The 22,714-nt window shown below is 36.0% G+C and overlaps 1 protein-coding gene across 1 annotated transcript; it reads right to left on the bottom strand.

The window, feature by feature from the left end:
• Positions 1–1,172: 1,172 nt before the first annotated feature.
• On the bottom strand, positions 1,173–21,847 carry dok1b (docking protein 1b). Its single transcript, XM_026268719.1, has 5 exons — positions 21,498–21,847; positions 14,335–14,628; positions 13,691–13,781; positions 5,542–5,714; positions 1,173–2,874 (listed from the first exon to the last, which is right to left on the bottom strand). Exons 1-5 carry the CDS (start codon positions 21,552–21,554, stop codon positions 1,765–1,767), a joined length of 1,725 nt encoding a protein of 574 aa, XP_026124504.1. The 5' UTR covers positions 21,555–21,847; the 3' UTR covers positions 1,173–1,764.
• Between the last annotated feature and the right edge of the window lie 867 nt (positions 21,848–22,714).

The raw sequence follows: 22,714 nt of genomic DNA, 5'->3' as shown, positions 1-22,714 counted from the left end.
TATTTAATAATACACATAGGTGATTAATGCAAAAATGTTCAATGGTGTGTACTTCAAGTACAGTACAGATTTTACTTTAACCTATGAGATTCTTGTATTTAAATTTTTGTTGAAAGATGTAACGAATGCACTTCCCCATCATTTGCTTCATACTTCAGAATACAACAGCTCAGTTCTGTTTTCCGTTTGGTTATCCAAGCATCAAGTGGCCAGCGGAACGAAAACATAAACGGAACATTCAAGAAAACAGGAACTAGTACAACATGAGAAGTGCATTCAAACTGAACCAATATATACCTTTTTTTTATTCACATGTACACTATTTAAAGCTCAAGTGGAAACATAGGTCTCTAAATAGAAAGCATCTGTTGATGAACCAAGTGTACAACATTTTTTGCTTGTCTCAAATATTTATTCAGTATGTTTGTATTATATCCAACAACAAGTAACTAAATAAACAAATAACTGTCAAACTAAATTAAAAAAATACCATCTGCTAATGATAAGAAAAGAGGGGAAAAAAGTTGTCAATCCACTTCCTTTTTTAATACCTATGAGTTAATCCGCTCTTAAAATTAAACACTGCAACCCAGTATGATGGTAAACTATGCTTTTTAAACAAGTCAGACCTTGGACCAAATGAATGCATTCTTTTTAGATGAAGGACTCTGCTCTGTCAACACATTCACTGCTTTTCTGCTTAAGAGCACTAAACGTTGACAAAATAAAGCAGAATGTGATGAATAGATCAGATTTTGGCGGTCCGCTCAAAAGAAAAAAAAAGCTGAAAGAAAAGACTTGGGGAGACTGGAGAGAGGACAAAAGGAAATGAGTGAGAGGGCGAATGAGAAAGAAAACAGGACAGGGAACAGTCTGTACCTTCACACACTGCCAGGCAGACACATTAACTCAGCCAACATTTAACTCCCATTTGAAGTAAGGCCCCTATTTTACACAGATGGTTAATATTCACTTTGCATCAGGATTATCCCTCAGATGTCGGACACCGTTCAAGACAACAGAGGACTAGATGAATAAGGGACTAAAGAGTGAAGGCTCGGTCATTCAGGGTGATTTTATGCCCTCTCAACAAACCAAGTCCAGATTTTTCCTTTGATATGTACATGTATTTGTACATTTTTGGAAATGGAAAAGTAAGAATAACTAGAGAATTCTCTTGTACTATCATTTTTATCATCATCATCATGTTAAACAACAGCACAGCTGCTGACTCATTCACATACATATAAAACACACACACACACACACACACACACACACAGAGCAGTGGATTAGTATCCTTTTGCTACAATCCCCATGCAAAACAATTCAAGGTTTGTGCGTACAAAAACCAACCTTTTTGTCTTTGCACTTTAACCATTAAATTGGATCTGGCAGATAACATTCACACACGAACACTCAGATTCTTCAGGGAGCTGAGTATTATGACAAGTGCTTTATAATTTCTTCCGATACAAAAGTCACAGACTCAAATATGCAAAACAGGATTACTTTGCCCAAGAAGTGCAAAAATCTGGCATGTGCCAGTACAAGCCCTTTCAGAGGGCTTTATACATTTAAAGTGTTACAGTCTTAGCTCTCAGTCATTTTGACAGTCAGTGACTACATGACTGAGGTTTCAATCCGAGCACTACGCTCCACACTCACTGAACACTCCCTTGTTAACCATAAATGAATTTCCTTTAATGAAATGTCTAAGGGTTAAGAAAAAGGAGACCAGGATGCCTGAATTGAAAGGTTAGGTCAAATGTCACCTAAGTTGTCATAGATGATGTCTGGAGCCTGCATGGTAGGATGCCACGCATTGGGAGGCGGCTGATTTCTAGATACTTTACTGTAAAGCTCCATATTGTTTCCTGCACCAGCACCTCTTCTGCCACCTTCCATGTTGTTATGGCTGTTGCTACTGTTATTGTTGTTCTGGTTAGCACTGCCTTTAATTTGAGGCAGTGGAGGAAGGTCTTTCTTGGGCAGTGCTACTTTGCCTGGTTTGGGTGCTGTGACAGGTTTGGGGCCTTTTGGTCTGGGCACTGGCAGTGGTTGTTGAGCCACCTCGTAACCTTGAGGCTCCTCCATTCCTCTGGTTCTCCAGGGATGCATTTCCAACCGTGCTTCATCATAAAGCGTAATAATAGGCTGCGCAGATACGGCACGTCCCTCTGGCTCATCGTAGATGTGCTCTGTGGCACTTCCATCTGCAGGGTGCCTGCTTCGCCCATCGAGTCCCAATCCCACTGTTCTCTGCACCAAGTCCAGACTGATCTGATCATAGACGTCTGAATAGAATGGATCAGACTTGATGCCTGGGTGGCGGCTACCCCCATCGTCGCCAGTCGGTCTAAGACGTGGGTTAGGAGTGGGCATGACTTTGATGCTGTCCACCGGGTCCGAGTACAAACAGTCCCCTGGACTGGGCGGCGGACGGACCGAGTCAGCAGGCTCCGAGTATAGGCTCCCTTGGTCCTCTAACAGATTTTTGGACCCACGTGGCATGGGAGATCTTGGCGGGGTCCCACCAACAGGAGGTGGCGGCTCTGGAAGGCTTCGGCCCTTTAAATTTTTCCCATCATTTTCCTTTCTACCAAAGACACCGTCCGCAGACCCAGGCTTGCTACCACCAGAATCTCCATCTGGTTCACGACTGTTTGCTTCGGAGATGGCAGCACGGATTTGCTGGAGAGCTGGGCAGTCAGAGTCTAATGAATAACTTTGGTGTTGTTCTTCAGCTTGGGCTTTCTGCTCCCGAATGGATTCCTCAACAATGTGGAATATTTCATTTCCCTGCTTTGTCTCGAAGGTGAAGTTCCCCGGCCCAGATTCACATCTTCGTCCAGCTTCAAAAGAGAACATAACCTGCAGAGAATGTGAGAAAGTTTTTGGGATATTTCATTACTTTTGTTTTATTCACTTATGGACATGGACAATAAAATTGCTTTTTGTATGAACCTTCTTTAAATAAATGTCATCAAGTTATCAATATTATTTTAGCATTATTTATATACTATTATAGATTTAATTATATAGATTGTTTTTTATATTTTCAGTTTTTATATTAATTTTAGTAGTTGCATTAAGTGATTTTGTTTCAGTTTTTATTTCTTATAACTTTTTTCACAACTGGGGAAAAAAAGGTCTCATTAATCATTCCTGTCACATTTTATCTTGGGGACAAATTCTCACTATTGACTAACTATTAACTACAAATTTTGCCTCAAACTCTTAATTTTCTACTAATTAATAGTTAGTAAGGTAGTTACATTTAGGTGTGGGGTAGTATTAAGGGATCTAAAATATGGCCATGCAGAATAAGGAATTAATATATGCTTTACAAGTACTAATAAAAAGTATAGTAATAAAAAAGTACTACTAAGCCATTATTTGGGGTGCTCCAATCAGGATTTTTAAAGCCAATCACAGAAAGCAGTGTCTGCTAATATGATCACTGAAACAGATGTTTAAAGCCTTCTTTTTAACATGTAGAATTATTTATAGTGGTGATCCAATCAAGATTTGTATACATTTATTCAGGGCCTGAATTTCATTTTTGAAAATGAATTCCCCTTTTAAGTGACTCTTGTGTGAGGGATTTTTTTTTTAATTTGAGGAGTGGGGGGTGGGTGTGAAGGTTGTTGACATTTTTTCAAAAATATATATCTTTCTCACCTAAATGTTTGCTCATGCACTGCTTTTTTTTTTTTGACAACCGTGCAGTTGTGGCAAAATAGCTTACACACAGCACAAGCCTTATTTTGTGAGCTGTATGACCTGTATGTATACCAGGTTCACACATACTCCGTTTGCAGTGCGCATGCAGTCCAGGTGCAGTACATAAGCAGTGCAGAAGCAGCAGGTGCTCACTGTGCTTTCACACAGGAGTCTGCAACTGAACCAGGGCTGTTTACAAACACAACATTTATCCATTATTTTGACTGTCAAATCCAAAAGCATTCTGATAATTATTTTTTTTTACACAGTATACTAATACAATCTTTCACAGACTTGTTTAAACACAATAAATATAAGAAACTAATTCTTCATTGCTTTTTACTTTTGCATTTAGGCTTCTAGATTGATATATTAAGTTGGTCAAGCAAGTGGCTTACATTATCATAGAAATCCAAAATAAAACCAGAAACAGTCAATTCTACTGCCTTTTGCATTACATTTTTTTATTACAAGCAATCCGGCGCTTAAAAATTAACTCTTTTACTACCTCCACATTTATTACTGCCTTATCTAAAAGTGGTCTGCTCTTTTCCTTTAAACCTAGCAAAAAAACATAGCCTGAGTGTTGACTGTGAAACACAGGAAACTTTAATTATAAGCATTTATTATGTAATTACAAAAATTTCATGTCATTCGATGTTCATATTTACTGCAAATAATGCGTTCTTACTTTAAAGCAGCGCTTGCAGCACAGCAAAAATAGACTCTGTGAGGAAACGATCTCTGCACTGCTGCAAACGCCCTGCTCCTGGAACACACTGCCAGACCACAACCATGTGCAGTGTGAACGCTTTAATCCGTTAACATGAACAAGGAACAACACAAACTGCAAATGGAGTAATGTGAACCTAGCCTTGTGTGTGTGTGCATGCTGCGAGTGTGCATGAGCACGCACTCTCCAGGAGAGCATGCGAGCGCTAAATAGTTTAAATACTAGCAAAAATTAAAAAGAAATGCGATTTATAAAATTAAGTGTCGATGCGACACTGCCTCGATTGTGCAAGTGACAATTATTGTGTCAACTGTGCAGTGTGCAGCTCACTTAGTGCAGACGAAATGTTTTTTGTCGCCATTTGCGCAAAATTTTTTCTATTTAAATTATTTGTAATATATCTCTGGACAGAGATTGTGCTGGTGCTGCTTTTTCGAGATCCGCCATTATAGAGACCGGTGATCAAACATCCCAAAGCGATTATCGGCCAGTAGTCAATCAGAGCACCCCTAGCCATTATGCAAGTAATATGCATGCTAATAATCAACTAGTTAATAGTGAAAATTGGTCCCTTAAATGTTACAATCTTTTCACACCATCATAACCTGCATTCAGTAGTTATTCACCGCATTAGCTCTGCCTTCCACCCACTCATAAAGGAGAGAGGAAGGCCAGCTTCCTGTACCATGGCAGTTTCTATAGTAATGACAGGAAGCTGAGTTGGAAACAACAGTGGCTTAAGTTCCTACTTTATATGTCAACTGTAGTATGGGGCCAGCTGTCTGCAACTATGTTGGGTTAATGCAAACAGCTTTTAGATTAATTTAGATACACTGTAAGCAGTCTATATTGTAAGGAGTGAGTGTCTGCGAGCTACGCATTTTCAAAGTCAAGGCTAAGACTGAATGCAGTCAGTGTTGAAGGTCATCCATCACATTTTATCATCCCAAAAAAGAGATTTAGTGGTATTAAATGTCATCCAATTGATCATTGTTAGCAATTCACATTGAATCATTTCTAAATTTTGAAATGTCCTCAATTAAAGCATAGTAAGGTTTCAAACCAATAAAAATCAAACTCACCCGGTCTCTTCCATAGCGCCGGAGAAGCTTGTAGGGCCATATGAGTAAATCCTTTTTAGTCTTGGGGTCCTTCAGGATAAGGTTGTCTATATTAGCCCTAAGCCAGTAATTACCAGAGAGACCACAGCGCTCTGATGCTTCTGTCCTCTGGACACTCACCCAAAACTCATTAACTGCAAAACAGAACAGATTCAAGTTAGTGTGTATATGAAATTCCTTGTTCTGAATTTGGCTCAAGTTAGAATTAATACCACAGGTCAGGTATAATTTGTATGTGGCTCAAGGACAAAAAGGAAAAACCATGATAAAGAAAAGTCAATCTCTTTATAAAATCAACTTTATAGCTGCAGTCTGTAAGTCTTGCCTCTTTGTCGCCGTCTCTATTTGAAAGCTCCAATTGCAGATGTTTGCGGAATTATCATCTTTATGTGTATTGTGCATCAGTACAAATCCTCAGTATGGATGAATCTAATGTTTTGTGGAGTATGTGGGACTGTTAGTCACCGCACCAGTTTGTATATTCACTGTATACAGAGTCACAGATTCTAGGTCTTGGAAGTATGATCCAAATAATTTTGTTCTGACCAACTGAGGTTCTGGTGTTATTCTGGTGATTAATTCTAACAATTGCTTAGCTCATATCACATCAGAATATGCAGATTATTTTTATACTTTGTTCTTAAAATGTTAATGTTTACTACATCAGCATTGTGTGACTACGTGTATTTAGTTTGTAGTAGGGTTACCTGTAGACTACTGGAGACTATGGGTGAATTGTCACAGATGATTGTTGCATGGACCTTTCTGGATTACAATCCACCATCAAAATTATAAATTCTATTATTCCAGCTGCTGTGAGAAAAGACTATAAATGATCTGCCACCAGCCGCATTCTCATGTGTGATATAGTCTACTGCCAAGACCAGTGTTAACTTTGACAACAAATTTTGATTTAGTTTTAGTCATAGCCTTTTGACCATATTCCTTATTCTTTTCAAGCAGACTTCTGAGGAGATTTCTGTCTTTTGTTGCTTGATTAACATCAATGATTCAGACAATAGCAACTAAAACACACTGCTATACCTTTAAAACAAATGCACAGTTGCAATGGATGCAATGTACTGATACAAGTTCTCCCTACTGTTTACGTTTACTTTAGACCTATTCAACTGTGTTTATGAGAATACTCATCAAAACAGACAATTTGACATCATTTTGTGTGCAATTCTCCATTCATGCGACACAAAAGAGTACTCTGACTGAAGTTCTATCTCTTTTCTTACTCCCACGTTGACATTTTTTTTTTATGTTTTATGCGACGTGCAGCAAGTGTATGTTTGTTAGCTTATGTCCCGCTAGTTCATATGTACGCATCTAACCTCCGAACCACGCAGCAGATTTGTTCTGAATAAGCCTCTTCCCAAATCCTAATAATGTCAATAGATTTACATCATAGATTTTGTCATTCAAAAATAGTTTAAGTTCATTATCATCTCATTGTCAGAGAAAAAAATGTTGTTGATAAATTGTGATAAATTATTCATCAATTAAATTAACACTAGCCGGGACTCTTTCCTAATGTTTACGTACAGATGACATGTAATGACGCAGAGACGAAAGGGACTCTGTATTTATAATGTACTTATATTCCCACCAAAAACCTACCAGTACCAGATATTAGAGAACATTACAAGCTTGCCATTGTTAATTTGGCTATGGTAAGATGATTTAAACATTGGCTGATTATCTACTTGGGAAAAAAAAAAAAAAAAAAGTAATAATAATAATTTTGGGTATAATTTTTAACCAAAAAACGTTATGGACTGCAGCTTTAAAATACACAACACCAATTTTTAAATAATTTACATTTTTGGATGAATCTCCCTTTAAGAACTTTATTATTTGTAAATAAAAACACCTTATTTATATAAGACCATAATATTTATCTTTAATCAGGCCCTCATCAAATTAACATTTTACTTAAATTAAAATTCATTAGATCTAAACATCAAAAAAGAAAGAAGTTATTGCATAGAGTTTAGCTGACTAGTATAAGTAGGATGGTAGTCATAAGACAAAAAACCATGGTCCTCATTATGTTAAAAAAAGAAAAAGAAAAAAGTAATAATAAACTATAAAATTTGTAGTTAAAATAAACATCAAGAAACTACACCTATAACACCTATAAAATTAAAATATTCGCCAATATGTAATAACAGTAACAATTTTAATAAATTGTTTTATTTATATTATTGTAGAAGGTAAACATTGTTAAATTACTATGGTGCTGAATTGATAAGCCTAGTGCCGTATTCCAATATACCTCATTATTGTGGCTGTTTTCAGCCAGCATCACTACAGAACCTTTAATGTTCTCATATCACACAACTGTATTAAATCTGTGTCTCATCCGAGCGGAAACCTCCCGCTCTCTCTCCTAAAGCCAACAAGGAAGTGACTAAAAATGCAATTCACTGCCTGGCCACTGGAGGTTGGCTGCAAAAGGCAGCCAGTCCCATAGACTCCCCATTTTAAAATTCCCAAATTTAAAAAAAAAAAAAAAAAAAAAAAAAACGTTTACAGCTTTGTTAAAAAAAATTATTTTGGTCTATCTCGCTAATTTTGCCCTTCATGACAACTGTGAGGGGGGTGACTTTTTTGTATAATTCATTTGTGTAAATTATATTAGGCCTTAAAGATCTGCATAATTAAGGGCATGGCCAGTTGAGAGACCGGTGGATTGCCGCGGCTGACAATGCCATCGAGCTAGATGGGCGTGGCTTCAGCAACCAGCTCCCGCCTTTTTGCCCATTTTCGATTGTCTGGGAGAGTCGCGCGGTGATGCGCTGCCAAGATGGCGACAGACTGCTCTGCACACTTTGAGCTTCAAAAACGCTCCTCAGGAGTCTACAGGTGACGTCACAGACACTTTGTTCATGTTTTTCATTCAGTCTATGGTCACATCTAAATGGATCAAGCAACTTGCGCTGTTTATCACTTCTTATATATCGTGGCAAAATAATTTTCCTGCTCTGCTTTTACAGGTTGCTGGTGGATGCATCGGGTAGTGCCACTTTGCAGTTTCGCATGCGCTGTAATTTAAAAACATTGCCTAATATCTGGGAGATCTCCCTCATTTCGATGATCGGGCCACTACTGATATTAGAATGTCCCAGTGCTCCTGATGGCCAGTAGGCCTTTGCAGGCCCCTCTGTCACCCTTTTCCCCCAACTAGCGAGGCCCCTGACTATGGTACATTACATACTATATTTAAAAATATATATATAGACCTATAAATCATAAAAGTACAAATAAATAAACAAGTATAAACATACACATGGCTAACCTACTTAAATAAGTAATCTAACTAGGCCTATACATATTCTTGACTTTATGATTTGGACTTATCTTTTGGGTTTTGCATGTAAAAACTAAAACTTTGTGGTACAAAGAACACACTAAATTTAATCATTCTGTAAAAAAGATCAATACACAATTTCAAAGCGTCTTTATAGAGTTTCATCATTGTCCACATTTAGCAGTTTAGACCAGGACGATAATCTAGTTAAAATTTTTGGTAACACTTTAGTATAGGGTCCAATTCACACCAATAAATAGTTGCTTATTAGCATGTCTATTATTAACATATTGGCTGTTTATTAGTGCTTATAAAGTACATATAATGCATGACATCCCTAATCCTACCCAATACCCTAAACTTAACAACTACCTTATAAACTATTAATAAGCAGCAAATAAGGAGTTAATTGAGGTAAAAGTCATAGTTAATGGTTAGTTAATAGTGAGAATTGGACCCTAAAATAAAGTGTGACCAAATTTTTCAATAATAACAAGCTGCCAAGATGTTTTCTATACAATTTTACATGAGGCTTATAAGTAAAACTGAAAGTTCTTTGAATCTTAGGAAATTAGCCAACACTGGTCTTTTTTATATCACAAAGGAACATCCACAATGTAAAAACAAAACTACAACCAGGATGTTTTTTATTTGATGGGACTCATATGCTATTTCCCTGCTAAGTTCAGCAAGTTCAGATATGCTTCTGCTTATCAGAGACTACAGGCCGTGAGTGCCGATTACCCTATTTTCCTCTGCCTCTATAAATGCTCCCATGCAAACTGATAACATACAAAATGAGTTGCTCCACTCTAATCTTCTTTTATTTTCTTGTCTACCTCTGGATTGACTTTCAAACAAAATACCAACAGACACTGGACATGGCTCAAACAACCATTATCCATGCGTTATACTCTAATATCCACTGTCATGCCAGAAAATGTCTATGCAAAGGAGATAATTGAGTGCCAAGACCGTATCATTGCAAGCCTTTTAAATGTCAACTCTCACACTCTTTGAGGAAGTCAGTGCTGCCCTTACTTAAAACAGAAGTGATCGCAAACTATTTCCCCAGAAACACTGGAGAATGCACAGCAGGAGCAGGAGGTAGTTTGCGAACTGAGTGGACTTAACAGTGACCCCTTGACTGTTGACCAAGCATAGCACTGGTCGAAGTGAGTGCCAGCCTTGAAGGAGGGGGCAAGGGAAATGGCTGAGATTTTGCACTCCATTTAATTTTTTAGCCCTTTTTGTTTTTTACTCATGGACTATTCAAATAAAATTAGTGTGACACAGCCAGCTATGTCTTTTTGAAAACAGCCAAGTGTAACCACATTCAAGAGCTCTAAAATTTCAGTCAGTGTAACTAACATGAGCAGGGAATTTGCATGCGATCCATTTGCATCTAACAGAATATTTCTGTTTATTCACTGAGAGCAGTTATGCTGATCTAGGTGTGCATATAAATTAAGTCTAGCAACCAAAAAGCAACAAAACTGATTAAGAGGTCGACCGATAGTGGATTTGACTGTTTTCGATAGCTAGGTTAGACCACACTGGCTGATACCGATTAATTAATCGATAGATGTTCAAATGGATACTGAACAAAAACTAAAAGTAGTAGTAGAATAATAATAAAAGTAACAATAATAATAGTAATAATAATAATAGTAATAGTAAATGTGGAAATTACCACACTCTAATACGGCCCTATGAAATCAGTTTTTTATTTATTTTTTCTAAATTCCATTATTTCCATTTAAATTTTTCTGGATTATGTTTTTTCCATTTTTATTTTGTCCACTCCTTTTTAATAGTTAGTTTATTGTCATAAAGCAAGTCTTATTAATTAAAATAAAAAATGTACATGTTTCGGGCTCTATGAAATGTTTTATTTATTTTTTTCCTCACCATATTTTTTATTGTTACCAAATTATGTGTTTTAATTTAATTATTTGAATGCATAAAATAACTTTTTTATTCTTAAAGAAGCCTAATGATTTTTTTCCCCACAATAATTGTGTGTGTATTAACATTTTTATTGTTATCAAATCAAGGCATGAAACATTAATTTATCTTTTAATTACTGAAAATTAAGCAAACTTTTTTTTGGCAAACAAAGGGGAATTACTATTCAAATTAAATCATGGAAGAAATTTTTTGTGATTATTCCTTTAAAAATAGTAGTAGACAACACGTAGTAGTAGTAGTAGTAGTAGTAGGCTATTTACATTCTACTGAAAAACAGACTCCAAAACAAACTGGAATTTTATTTTGATGGGTTGCTGTGAATACCTTTACATTTCTCAAACCAAACAGTCAAATGCTCCTGAAGTGACTCTCTGAGCAGTTCTGGAGATGTTGTTCATTTGTTTCATCCTCATTTAGTGAGACGGCAGATGCTGAAATCACCGTTGAGTGTCATTCCACATTAAACTGTGAATTCTATTTTTATGAATGGATTCTGCAATTCTGTCCACATTTTCCACATCGCTTCTATCCTTGATCACTTAATTAACTAATTATCTAATTAAAATAAAAGAGCAGTGCTGAGTCTAGGAGAACTCACCGGTATCACACACACACTCTACGGACAGGTCTCATTCAACTCGAGAAGTGGTCTAAAACAATTTATTTATTCACCAAACGGACACAAGTTTACTTCAAGAATGAACAATGAGGCATAGATAAGTTTGAAGTTCACGGTTTTAAAAAAAACGGAGCAAACAGAAAGGGTGATCTATATTGCTGAAAATGCTCCATATACAATTCATTATGTACATTAACAACGTTTTGGGCGAATATAATGTAATTTAACCTGTTAACCTGAACCCCCCATTTCACAGCTGAAAGTGCTCTACCTAACTTAAAATTGTAACAGTTTCCTACTTCAGTGTGTTACAAACATAAATTCTTTGGAAAGAAGACACTTTGGGCTTTACTTTTTATCTACCAGATTTGATAATGCTCGAAAATATTAAAAGTTATAGACACTGAAGTGCCTTGTATTTTTTTTACCACACTTATATATTTCTTATTTGATATAAAAATATGAAATCAGTCCTGGAACAATCTAGAAAAGTAATGGGTTGAAAGTCACATGTCTGTCTCATGAGTTTCTATTTCAAATCTGAATAAGATATCATGAAAAATTAGACTCTAATTCAAATTAAATATTTACCAACTGTATTGAAGGCTTCTACAAACTATTTAGTCATTAAACATAACACTGCATAGAGTTTTTTTCAACTATAAAACACTAGACAGAAACGTAGACATCATATAAATAATTTATTTGAGCACTAGAAAAATACAATAAGAAAAATAAAAAAAGATTTAACTTTGTATTCCAATTACAGAAAATCCTGAGATTGCTAGAAATTCAGCATTTACAATGAATTGCGATGCAAATAAGTGCTGATGTGCTTATGGCCACTTATACAAATGGTAATAACACAAATGCGCAATAAAGGAAATAATCCACTTCTCTATTCATATAGATGCGTTCACTTTGATAGCCGTGATCTTACAGTAATAGCGAGCTGATTTGTGCTGACTTGCATTCAAACAGAAGGTAATCATGCAGATACATTCACATTTAACATAAAAAACACTCTCACATATATAAAAACTGTTGAAAGATATAACAAATAAAGAAAAAGGCGATCGCTATAAGTTCCGCCTCCATCAGCTGACAGGTGCATCAGAGTGCGTCACGAGAGAGTGCCAGAATTCAAATATACTATCTTTCGCCTATCTTTCATTCATTCTCTTTCCCAGTGGATCATCTCATTCTGTTTGTGACACTGTATGCTGCAAAACCATGCTGTTTTTTTTTACTACAAAGACACAGTTTCTGAGCGTGAGTTATTCCATAACAGACACAAACAGTTCTGACGCTGAAGAACTGAAACGTAAACAAAGGAATTATGATCCAATTACAACATTATTGCTTTATTGGACCAAACATGCTCCATGAGATGTCGTTCAGTGGACCCCAACCTTCCTGACTTAACCGGGATTTACAGCTGTGTTTATGACTCGTTATTACGACGAATTTGGTATGAACTGCATTACCATTTTGATGTGTTACACAAATGCAGCAAATACAGTCTTTATAAGCTTTCCATTGAAAAACAGCGATCTGTCGTCGATGCTTGAGGCTTAGATCTTTATAATGATATATAGTTTGTCAAGATTACATTTGTGCCATTTCATTTAATCTATTCGTAAACACTAACACGTGCGAGATAAGGGGCAATCAGGATGCCTGCGTCGGGGTGCTGGCTAACAGTTTAATGTAAAACAATGTGAATGGCGCTCTGTGGCAGGGCAGGATTTTCTGTCAGCTGCATTTAAATCTGGGTCTGAAGTTTCTCGCTCTGTTCAGCGTGCAGCATCATGTGCCTAAACGAATGGCACATGCTGTCAGTGATTTCAGCCACTACAGGCCACTATAGCACTGTATAATGAAAACAGAGTCTTCTCAGCCGCTCTAGCAATTGACGCAATCCGGAAAACTATCAGCATGGATTTTTGCCGATAACCGATTGTTCCAGCAATCGACTATCGGTGCCAATTAATCGGTAAAACCGATAAATTGGTCGACCTCTAGAACTGATAGTGGATGTGACGTCAAGTCCTACGCTTTAAAAAAAAACACTCTGTTTATTATGAAAAGAGCATTTGGAGCCCAAAAAATAAATAAAAAATTGCTTTCATAATTTTAACCAGTTGGTTGGTAACACTTTAAACATGGGTAAATTAATAATGTCACACGTTGCTTCTTACCTTCCTCTCTGGAGAAATAAATGAGATTCTCTGCCATTTGAAGCTTTTGCTGTCCATTTGCGTCAATACTACCAAGAGAACCACTTCCTCCCTTAGAGCGATACAGACAGAGAAAGAAAGTAAGATCGAAAGAGAGAGATGCAGATTTAGTACAGAGGCAGCTGTGTCCTTCCCTTTGAAAATTATCAACAGATCTGAAATGGATTTCCATGTTTAAGAGCACCTTAAGACATGGTTAAAAGGTTATTAGGCCTGTAAAATATTTTTTGTTGTTGTTTTCTTCTTATAAGTAAAAAGGCTCTGAGCTTTCAGGGGTAAAAATGCCTTAAAAGGTTGAATCACAAGAAGAAATGTCCTGGGCATATAAAACAATAATTAAAAGGCTATTATAAGGATTATTCATACAGTATTTTTTATAAAATAGTAATATTTAGTTATTGTCTTACATTATGCCTTCAAAATTAGCACTGCTGGACAATTTTATTCCCATTATTTATTTATTTATTTATTATTTTGTTATTTATTAAAATATTGTTAGGACCAAATACTAATATAATTTCTTCGAAAAACGTAACTCTCATTCTTCTCAGTCACAAGTGTTGACCACATTGAACTATTAAGAGGTCTCCATGATGTCATCTTACCTGAAAAGCAATCTCGCACATCTTCTCCACCCACTCGTTGGTCATATTTTTCTCAGCTGCAAAGACGTACGTCTTGTCATTGGTCTCCACACAGAAGGCAGCCATGTTTTCTTTGGGGCAAGTTTCAGTGACAGCAGGAAGTATGCTGATGCATTCGGACAGACGAATGATCTTCTTGTCCATTTTTTTAGTGCTAGGTTTATCACTAGCGCTGCCCGAGCAATCATAAAACTCAAGTCGTGCAATGCCGTTTTGACTCGCTGGGTAGAGTACAAACCAGTTCTTCTTCCATTTCTAAAAAGAAGAGGGGGACAAGAGGAAGTTTTTACTCTTCGATGAAGAACCAGCAGTGTCATGGGGGAATTCAACTATTATTCACTTATGGGTCTAAAAATATCTGAAAATGCATGCACACAGAACTATTTTTGTTATAGAAATATACACAGAATACAGGCTATGTCAAGCCATGTTGCCTCAGGTTGCTTCATAAGTCTTCATAAACTGAAAAATCAGTCCGTCCAAAAATCTTTTTTTTTATGTTTTTGAGTCGTCATTTTTCATCAAAATGTCAATTACACAATGGCAGACTTCTCCCTGCTAATGTATGTTGGACTTCTCCAATTGGTTACCTCAAAATGGATTTCATGATCACTGTCAAATCTGCCATCCAATCAACAACCAAAGGACAAAACCAAATCCCCACTCAATTTTTGTTTCGTTTTTCAATAATTTGTTTCACTTTGATATACTGTATGTCACAATATGGAAGAAAACTTGTTAAATTGTGACTTTTTAAAAATGGGAGTTGTAAATAATTGTTGATGTCAACACCCCTTAAAAAGGCCATAAAATCTTTGTGCAAGATGAGTACCAAAATCATGTCACTTTCTTTATTTAGCATCTGGATCATAATGCTGAGGTCAATGAAAGGAACTTGACAATGACTTTCAAACCCCTTCCTCCAGATGGACAACGAAAAGCAAATTCTGCAGCAAACAAGACATCTATGTGTATATGGGTGTGTGTATGAGAAAATGGGTTTGTGTCAGTTCCTCACATTGTTTGTAACACAACGAAAAAATTATGACCTTAAAAAATGTTTTAAGTTGATTTATTATTGAGATGCAGATTGTTGTTGTATTTACTAATGGCATGTACTAGTGCTGTGTATCAATGTATCGTCACAGAGATTTGGCGATACGAGTATCGATACAGCTGTCCCGTATTTGTGTGTGTGCTTGTGTTTGTGTGTACAGTGCCTTGCGAAAGTATTCATATCCATTATTTTTTGAAGCCTCATGTTAAACCGCTTTAAATTACTTTTTCCCCACATCAGTCTACACTCCATACATCATTATGGTAAAGCAAAATATTTTGCAGATTTATTAAAAATAAAAATCTTAAATGATTCTATTGCATAAGTATTAATTATCTGGGACAGTTTAAATTTAGCTCAAGAGCTTACATATTGCATGTAGATGTCACTACACTTTGAGTGAAGTTAACCTGTTGGCAAATTCAATCGAATGAGTATGATTTGGCACACACATACACACATCTTAATAAAAGGTCTAACAGCTGATAATGCATGTCTGAGATGAATGCATAAAATGACAGTCTGTACAGCTCAGAAACAGGTTTGTGTCAAGCCACATATTTTTGGAGTTCAGAAAAAAAATCTGCTTCACTGAAGGGTCACAGAAGCATGTAGTCTCGGTTACCCTTATGGAAAAAGTTTGAAACAACCAGGACTCTTCCTAGAGCTGGACATCTGTTCAAACGGAGCAACTGATGGAGAAGGGCTTTGGTTAGTGTGGTGACACCTGGTCATTCTAGTTCATATCATATGTGCAAATGGAAAAATCTACAAAAGGACAAACATAACTGCAACGGCGGTGTGGCAAGACTCAATCCTCTCTTCGGTTAAGACACATGACAACAATTAGCAAAAAAAGCACCTAAAGGACCCTCAAACTGTGAGAAACAAGATTCTCTGGTCTGATGAACCTCAATTCTAAGCATCATGTTTGAAGGAAACCAGCTCTGCTCATCACCTGCACAGTGCCATCCCAAAAGTAAAGTGTGCTGGTAGCAGCCTAATTTCGGTGGCAGGGACTGAGTCAGACTAATTGAAAAGCTCAATGTAGCAAAATATTGAGATAGCCTTAATGAAAACCCAGTCCAGAGCATTCAGAACCTCAGACTGGGCAGAAGGTTCACCTTTCAAGTTGTGACAGTTCTGTTTTTGCTTTGTCATATGGTGTATGGAGCGTATATTGATGTGGAAAAAAAGTAATTTAACATTAGGCAGCAATATAAAATATGAAGAAAAAAAACGAAGCATTGTATATATGATTGACAGCTCAAGTGTTTAAAGGGAGAATTCTTTGATCACTCTGTTTTTACTTCGAATAACAATGTGAACGTTTTTCATTCTAAAAAACAATATGAAGTTGAGCATTCAGACGATGACTTCATTAACTGACACATAACGGAATTAAATTATTTTGCAATAGAACAGCAGATGATTCCTTAAATATAAGAACAATAATTTATCACAGATCAGGCTTTAGATTTAACATGGTTACTGACATGTTATGGCATTATAGTTATTATATTCCACATCTAAAAACTGCACATTTGGACAACTTAGGATCTATATTTATTTTTATTCCAAGTTGTTGTTGGCAGCTTGGTTTCAATAAAAATTGTTTTTTGGACTAACAAGGAAGTTTTCATAGTACAGTGACTCTTATATTTCAAAAGATCAAGTAAGATTTCTCAATTCTCAATCTGAAGGTTTAGTTCACCCCACAAATATATAAATCACCATTTACTCATCCTCATATTATATAACCGCTAGATTCATATAGATTCACTTTATGAGCATAAAAGTTTGGGTGGAATGGACTGTTATCTGAAGAACATGAGTTTACAGTAAGTAATTTGCTATGAAACTCTGTTACACTTTCACTTTAATTACAATCCTACCTCACCACAATTCTATTCACAAGTCTACATTCCTCAGTAGTACATTTCAATGTTGTTGGATCATTCAAGCATCCATCTGCCTTAATTAACCCCTTGTACATAACAAAACAGTCATAATAGTGCACCCATCGAGTGAAGGGCTAATCTTCAGCTAATTACCAATTCCAAGGAGAAGATTAAGACGATACAATACAATAAATCGCAAAATTTAGACAGAATCCAACACCTGACCATTGCACAATGACAAAAGCTACTGCAGAGACAGCAGATGTCAATGTGGTATAGAAGGTGCATGATATTGCCCAGCATGCGCTGTTTCCTCCACACTCTGCAGGTGTTTGTGTATTTATGTTCCTCTTAAAAACTGCCCCTTTTATCGAACTTCAGTGAGGACTGTACGAACAAGACTAAACCAACACTGATGGATACAAATACAAACCTTGTTTTAACTAAACGCTACATAAAATAAAATCACATTAGATCCTTAAATCAATGCCAAAATTAAACGAATCGATAATAAAATAGGGCCGTGTTATTTAATTGCAGAGCACCTTGTATAGCCATATAAGGCAACACTTGAGGAATATACTGTGCAGGATGGAAATTATGCAAATGATCAGAATGAAAGACAGTGACTGATAACTTCCTAAAATCTGCATCCAAAAGTAATCTGATGAAAACAGAGTCTGCTTCTACTGCACTTTTTAAGAGGCTTCATATGTAAAAATTAAAAAAATTAAATTAAATTCAGCGACTTACAGTGCATTCAGGCTAACATTTTTACCTATCATGTGTTCCCGGGGAATCGAACCCCCAACATTGCGCTTGATAGCATAATGCTCTTCCAGTTGAGCTACAGGAACACTAAAAAAGAATATAATATACAGCTTATATATTCAAACAGGAAAATACCTTTAACCTGAAAATACTAGCAATTAAAAAATTGTTTCTTGTTGGTAATGGTCCACTTCTTGCAAAGAATACATATGTAAAACAGTTTAACAGTTTCTAAACAGTGACTATCCTGTTAATATGTAGCCAATGTCACAATAAATGTGAATGATTCAGTAACTTCGCAGTTCATCGATCTGAGACTAGAGTCGTGTTCTGTCAGTGGATGTTAAGACGCTGCAGCTCTAAAAACTTTACACAGCCTTCCTTTCATGCATATCATTGTTTCATTGTTGCTAATAAAATCAGTACATACCTGTGTACATGCAGCATCTTTCATAACAAGGCAAGTAATAACAGTGTATGCTATTAAATAACTATTAAATATAAAAACTATATATATTTTATTATATATAAAAACTATTCCCACTCTGAAACCCTGCATTATACAATAGAGCAGCATGCAAGACACATTTCACAAAGAACGAAGCCAAGAAGTGACTACAGTTCGCCCTGTTTAGGAAAGATCAGAAATGTGTAAAGTGCTTCTATTAATGCATCCATTAGGGCTTTACATTTCTTGGACAGTATGTCTTTGATTCTTTATTGAGAATCTCCTTGAGCTGTAGGAAAAAGTAAGAGCAAACGCCAAAGCTTTATGTCATCCGTCTTCTCTATACACAAACAAGGACTGGGACAGGGTTTGTCATGATATGTCTCACGCCAAGCAGTAGAGGCCATGTTTCAAACATGCAGTAATAGCCTACTGTTTATGTGAATGTGTATATACTCAATTCAATTTAGTTACGGTTTTAACTTTTGGGTTTTAGAATGGCTCACACCTTTTCTTGGTTATTTCTCACCTTTTAACACGCAGTGCTTAAGGTGTATGGTATGAAACAGTGCATCATTAGAATGTTACAGAAACTTGTTTAGCAAAATTGGTTAACCCATTAAAAGTTGAAAAAAGTTTGAACGTGTTAAACAAAGTGAAAAAGTGACACTATGTTAAGAAGACTTATCTACGACTCATCTACTTAACAGACCTATGCTGCAGCATTTCCATATATGGACAAGCAGTTGTTGAAACAGGTTACATGGCAATGTTAAAGACCTTAAAAATATGAAAATACAAATTATTTTATGCAGGGTTGAATTTGAAATACTGAAACATGACTCCACTAGATAAAGAAAAAAGAGAAAATGTTTATTCATGTTTTACATAAAACAACATTTTCATGTTATTTTTTCCTATCCATCCTAATCTTTCCGACTTGTTTTGACAGTGTAAGTCACGAGCCTACAGCTGTAAAAGTGACATGCTTGTTCCAGCCTCCAGCAAAATGATCCAAACTCATTTGACTTTCATTACCAAACAAAAGCACTACATCAACGACAAAGAGCATGAGGTTTTAGGTTCCTCTAAAGTACTATCTTGTTTTCACGATGCCAGGGACTCACACTTGAATGCTTGTGCACAATACAACATCTCTTCTACATTTATTATTGACCCCGTCTCATTTGCTATGTTGGTCATACTTTTATCGGTTTCAGATGCATGTATAGATGGCACATTTGACTTTTAGACCTTCGGCGTATCAGTTCTCACAGCAGTATGATCCAGTGTGATTCAGTCATCACACTATGAATCTATCACCACCCTCTAAGCCTCCAAAAGAAGCATCACCATGCACACAAGATTATTTTTAGTAATGTGTTATTGTTGACAAGATATCTTGTACTTGCTATTAAACTTTGCTAAAAACCTTCATACAAGCTTACTGTGCTCCTGATGAATGAATGGCAGCATTAAAGTCCATCAGTGCTCAATTTGAATTTCTGCTGTTGCCTGAGGGTAAAGATATGTAGCTGTGCTCAGAATTTGCTTACTTCCACATAACAAAGAAGTTTCAGACAGAGGAAGTGAACAATAAATTAACGACAAGCCATTGCTCCAGCAAATGTTTTTGATCCAGCAAAGGTCGGACTGAAGACATGTGACTCATATAAATGTCTAAAGAATGACAAAAATACATGCCTCACATTCATTCAGAGAGAAAACAAACAGAACCTTTTGTGGTCATGCGTCTGTGATGTAGCATTTTCCACTGCACTTGGACAGTCAAGAGAGTGGAAATTATTTAGACACAGCTGGCCATGTGTATGTGTATTCTCTTGGTTAGTGGTTAGATATCACTCACAAGAAAGAAAAGGTTGTTTGTCTAGCCTTAAATCTGTTAAATCGTATGTAGTTAGTGGCGTAAAAAACACAGAATATCCATGCTGAGAGCTGAAATACTCATTCATGTGACCACCTCATGCTGCACAAGAGGAATAGTCACTCCTTATTTAATGTTACATTTATATTTAGAAACATTAGCATATAAATTTTCTGGTAGATGTTGTAGGTCCTCTTTCTTCCACTCTCTATATGCTTGGAACAATTTGAATTTGTAGATGTAAAAACATAAGTTTAAAGCTCAGTGACGTGGTGCTCATTTTTTGTCTGGGCCTATAAAGTTACTTAAAATGCATTTAAAACATTTAGCTATAATGTTTTCATGTTCTTAATGAAAAATCTTTAAAAAAAAAAAGTGTATATATATATATATATATATATATATATATATATATATAATATGCAGAATTTTTTGGAAAGAAAATGTTACCTTATGCCATTTAGCATACTTTGTAATTGTATTTCTAATTTAAAATCGATAAATAAACAGCCATGCAGGTAAGTTTTCAAATATTAGTGATATTTGTTTTGTTGATGATAAGCATAAACACAGAGGACATAATTAGACCCTAATGACTGGTCAAGGTTTTTTATTTATTGCCACATATTAGTCTAATCATACAAACTAATCATAAAAAACTACAAATCTTCTTGATAGTGATGTTTCAGACATATTAACAGATTTAAAATAATAATAATAATATGTTAAATTTGTTAAAACAATTATTTGAGCTTGAAAAAAAAATGACATTTGCAGCTTTGCATATTGACGTGCCTATTAAAGGTAGAAGAAACGTTTTGTATATTTATTTATTTATTTATTCAATGCTTACACCATATGACATTTTTGACTCACTGAATTAAATAAGTGAAAAAGTATAGAACCTTTTTCAAACGTGAATACAAATATTACATATTTAACAACTTGCACAAGTGTTTAAACTAACGTTAGTGTTTTGTAATGTTCTTCGGTTTATCATGTCACAACAGACATCGGCATCTGTCAGTGCCTTTTCAATCAAACTCTGCGACAAGCTCTTACCTTTCCAAACTTCTGATGCTGGACGTACAGTTGTCCCTCCTTAACGTGAGTGTCCATTTTCAAAATACTCTCTCGCTGCACAGCAAGATAAACGATTATGAGATATTTCTCACTCTTTCGACTTTTTCCGATTTCCTACAGCGCGAACTTCCGCTTGGCAAACGTTTACATCAGGGCTGTTTCGACGTGAATTCATTAAAATTATTCTAGAAGTTAAATAAATGTTCGGATGGGGTAAATCTAAATGTTAAAACGAAATGTTTTCATGCTGCTGGTCCTGGATTTTTAGACGCTGCTCTGCTGCTGATCTCTCTCTCTCTCTCTCTCTCTCTCTCTCTCTCTCCTCGCGATAGAGGAAGCACGCGCCCACGGCCTTTCCTCCCACCTACTCCTCAGCCCAAACACAGGCAAAGCCTGACGTCTGAAACCCTTTCATTTGAAATGTTAAACATTTTTCAAAATATGTTTTCATCTCTGTTATAATGTTGTCACTGAGAAATCACAAGATAGGTGAAGTTACTGTGTTTACACCCATGAATTAATTCTGTAATTGCTTCAACTATTACCATTCATTTAGCATTGCAATAATTATGGATCTGTGATTGGCAAATACAGGGTGTCTTGCTGACTTCCATGACTGGTCCTTTTATTTTTAGAGGGGAATGCGCTGTTTGGTCTAAGACTTTGATCCATGACCTTCATTGGGCTGCTTCTCATAGTTTGCATACTGGTTTGTTTTTTCTATAATTCTCAATCTTGTACTGTACATGTCATGCAAACATTAACATTTGGTTTTCTGTTCTAAATTAAACACTGCATTACATAGCACCACATGCAAATTGTGGTGTTAATGTCACTGTGATAAAAATGTTGATAGTTACGGGAGTATGTATAGGCCTAATGGGTTGAAGCAGTAATAGGAGGCTAAAAACATCGGCAACAAAATGTTTTTATGATGTATAGCTGTCATAAAGATATTAAACCAGAAATCAGAATAAAAAGTAAAATGAAATCAAATGCGTCAATAACTTGCGAGACGTGGATAATTCGAAGAGAATCAAAAGCATCTGTACTACTACAGTAAAGCTGATCTCTGTGATTCACAGATTTCTGTAATTTAGTTCTTTACACAAGTACATGTCAGCAACTGTGGGTAGATAGTGTGTTTGGATTGTAAAATATTATTTCATCTTCACTGGATAGTAGAGAGACAGCAT

This window comes from Carassius auratus, chromosome 7 (genome assembly GCF_003368295.1).
Source record: "Carassius auratus strain Wakin chromosome 7, ASM336829v1, whole genome shotgun sequence".
In the NCBI taxonomy this organism is placed as follows: Eukaryota; Metazoa; Chordata; class Actinopteri; order Cypriniformes; family Cyprinidae; genus Carassius; species Carassius auratus.
Note: the sequence above shows the minus strand (reverse complement) of the source record. Positions and strands in the feature narration are given on the sequence as shown.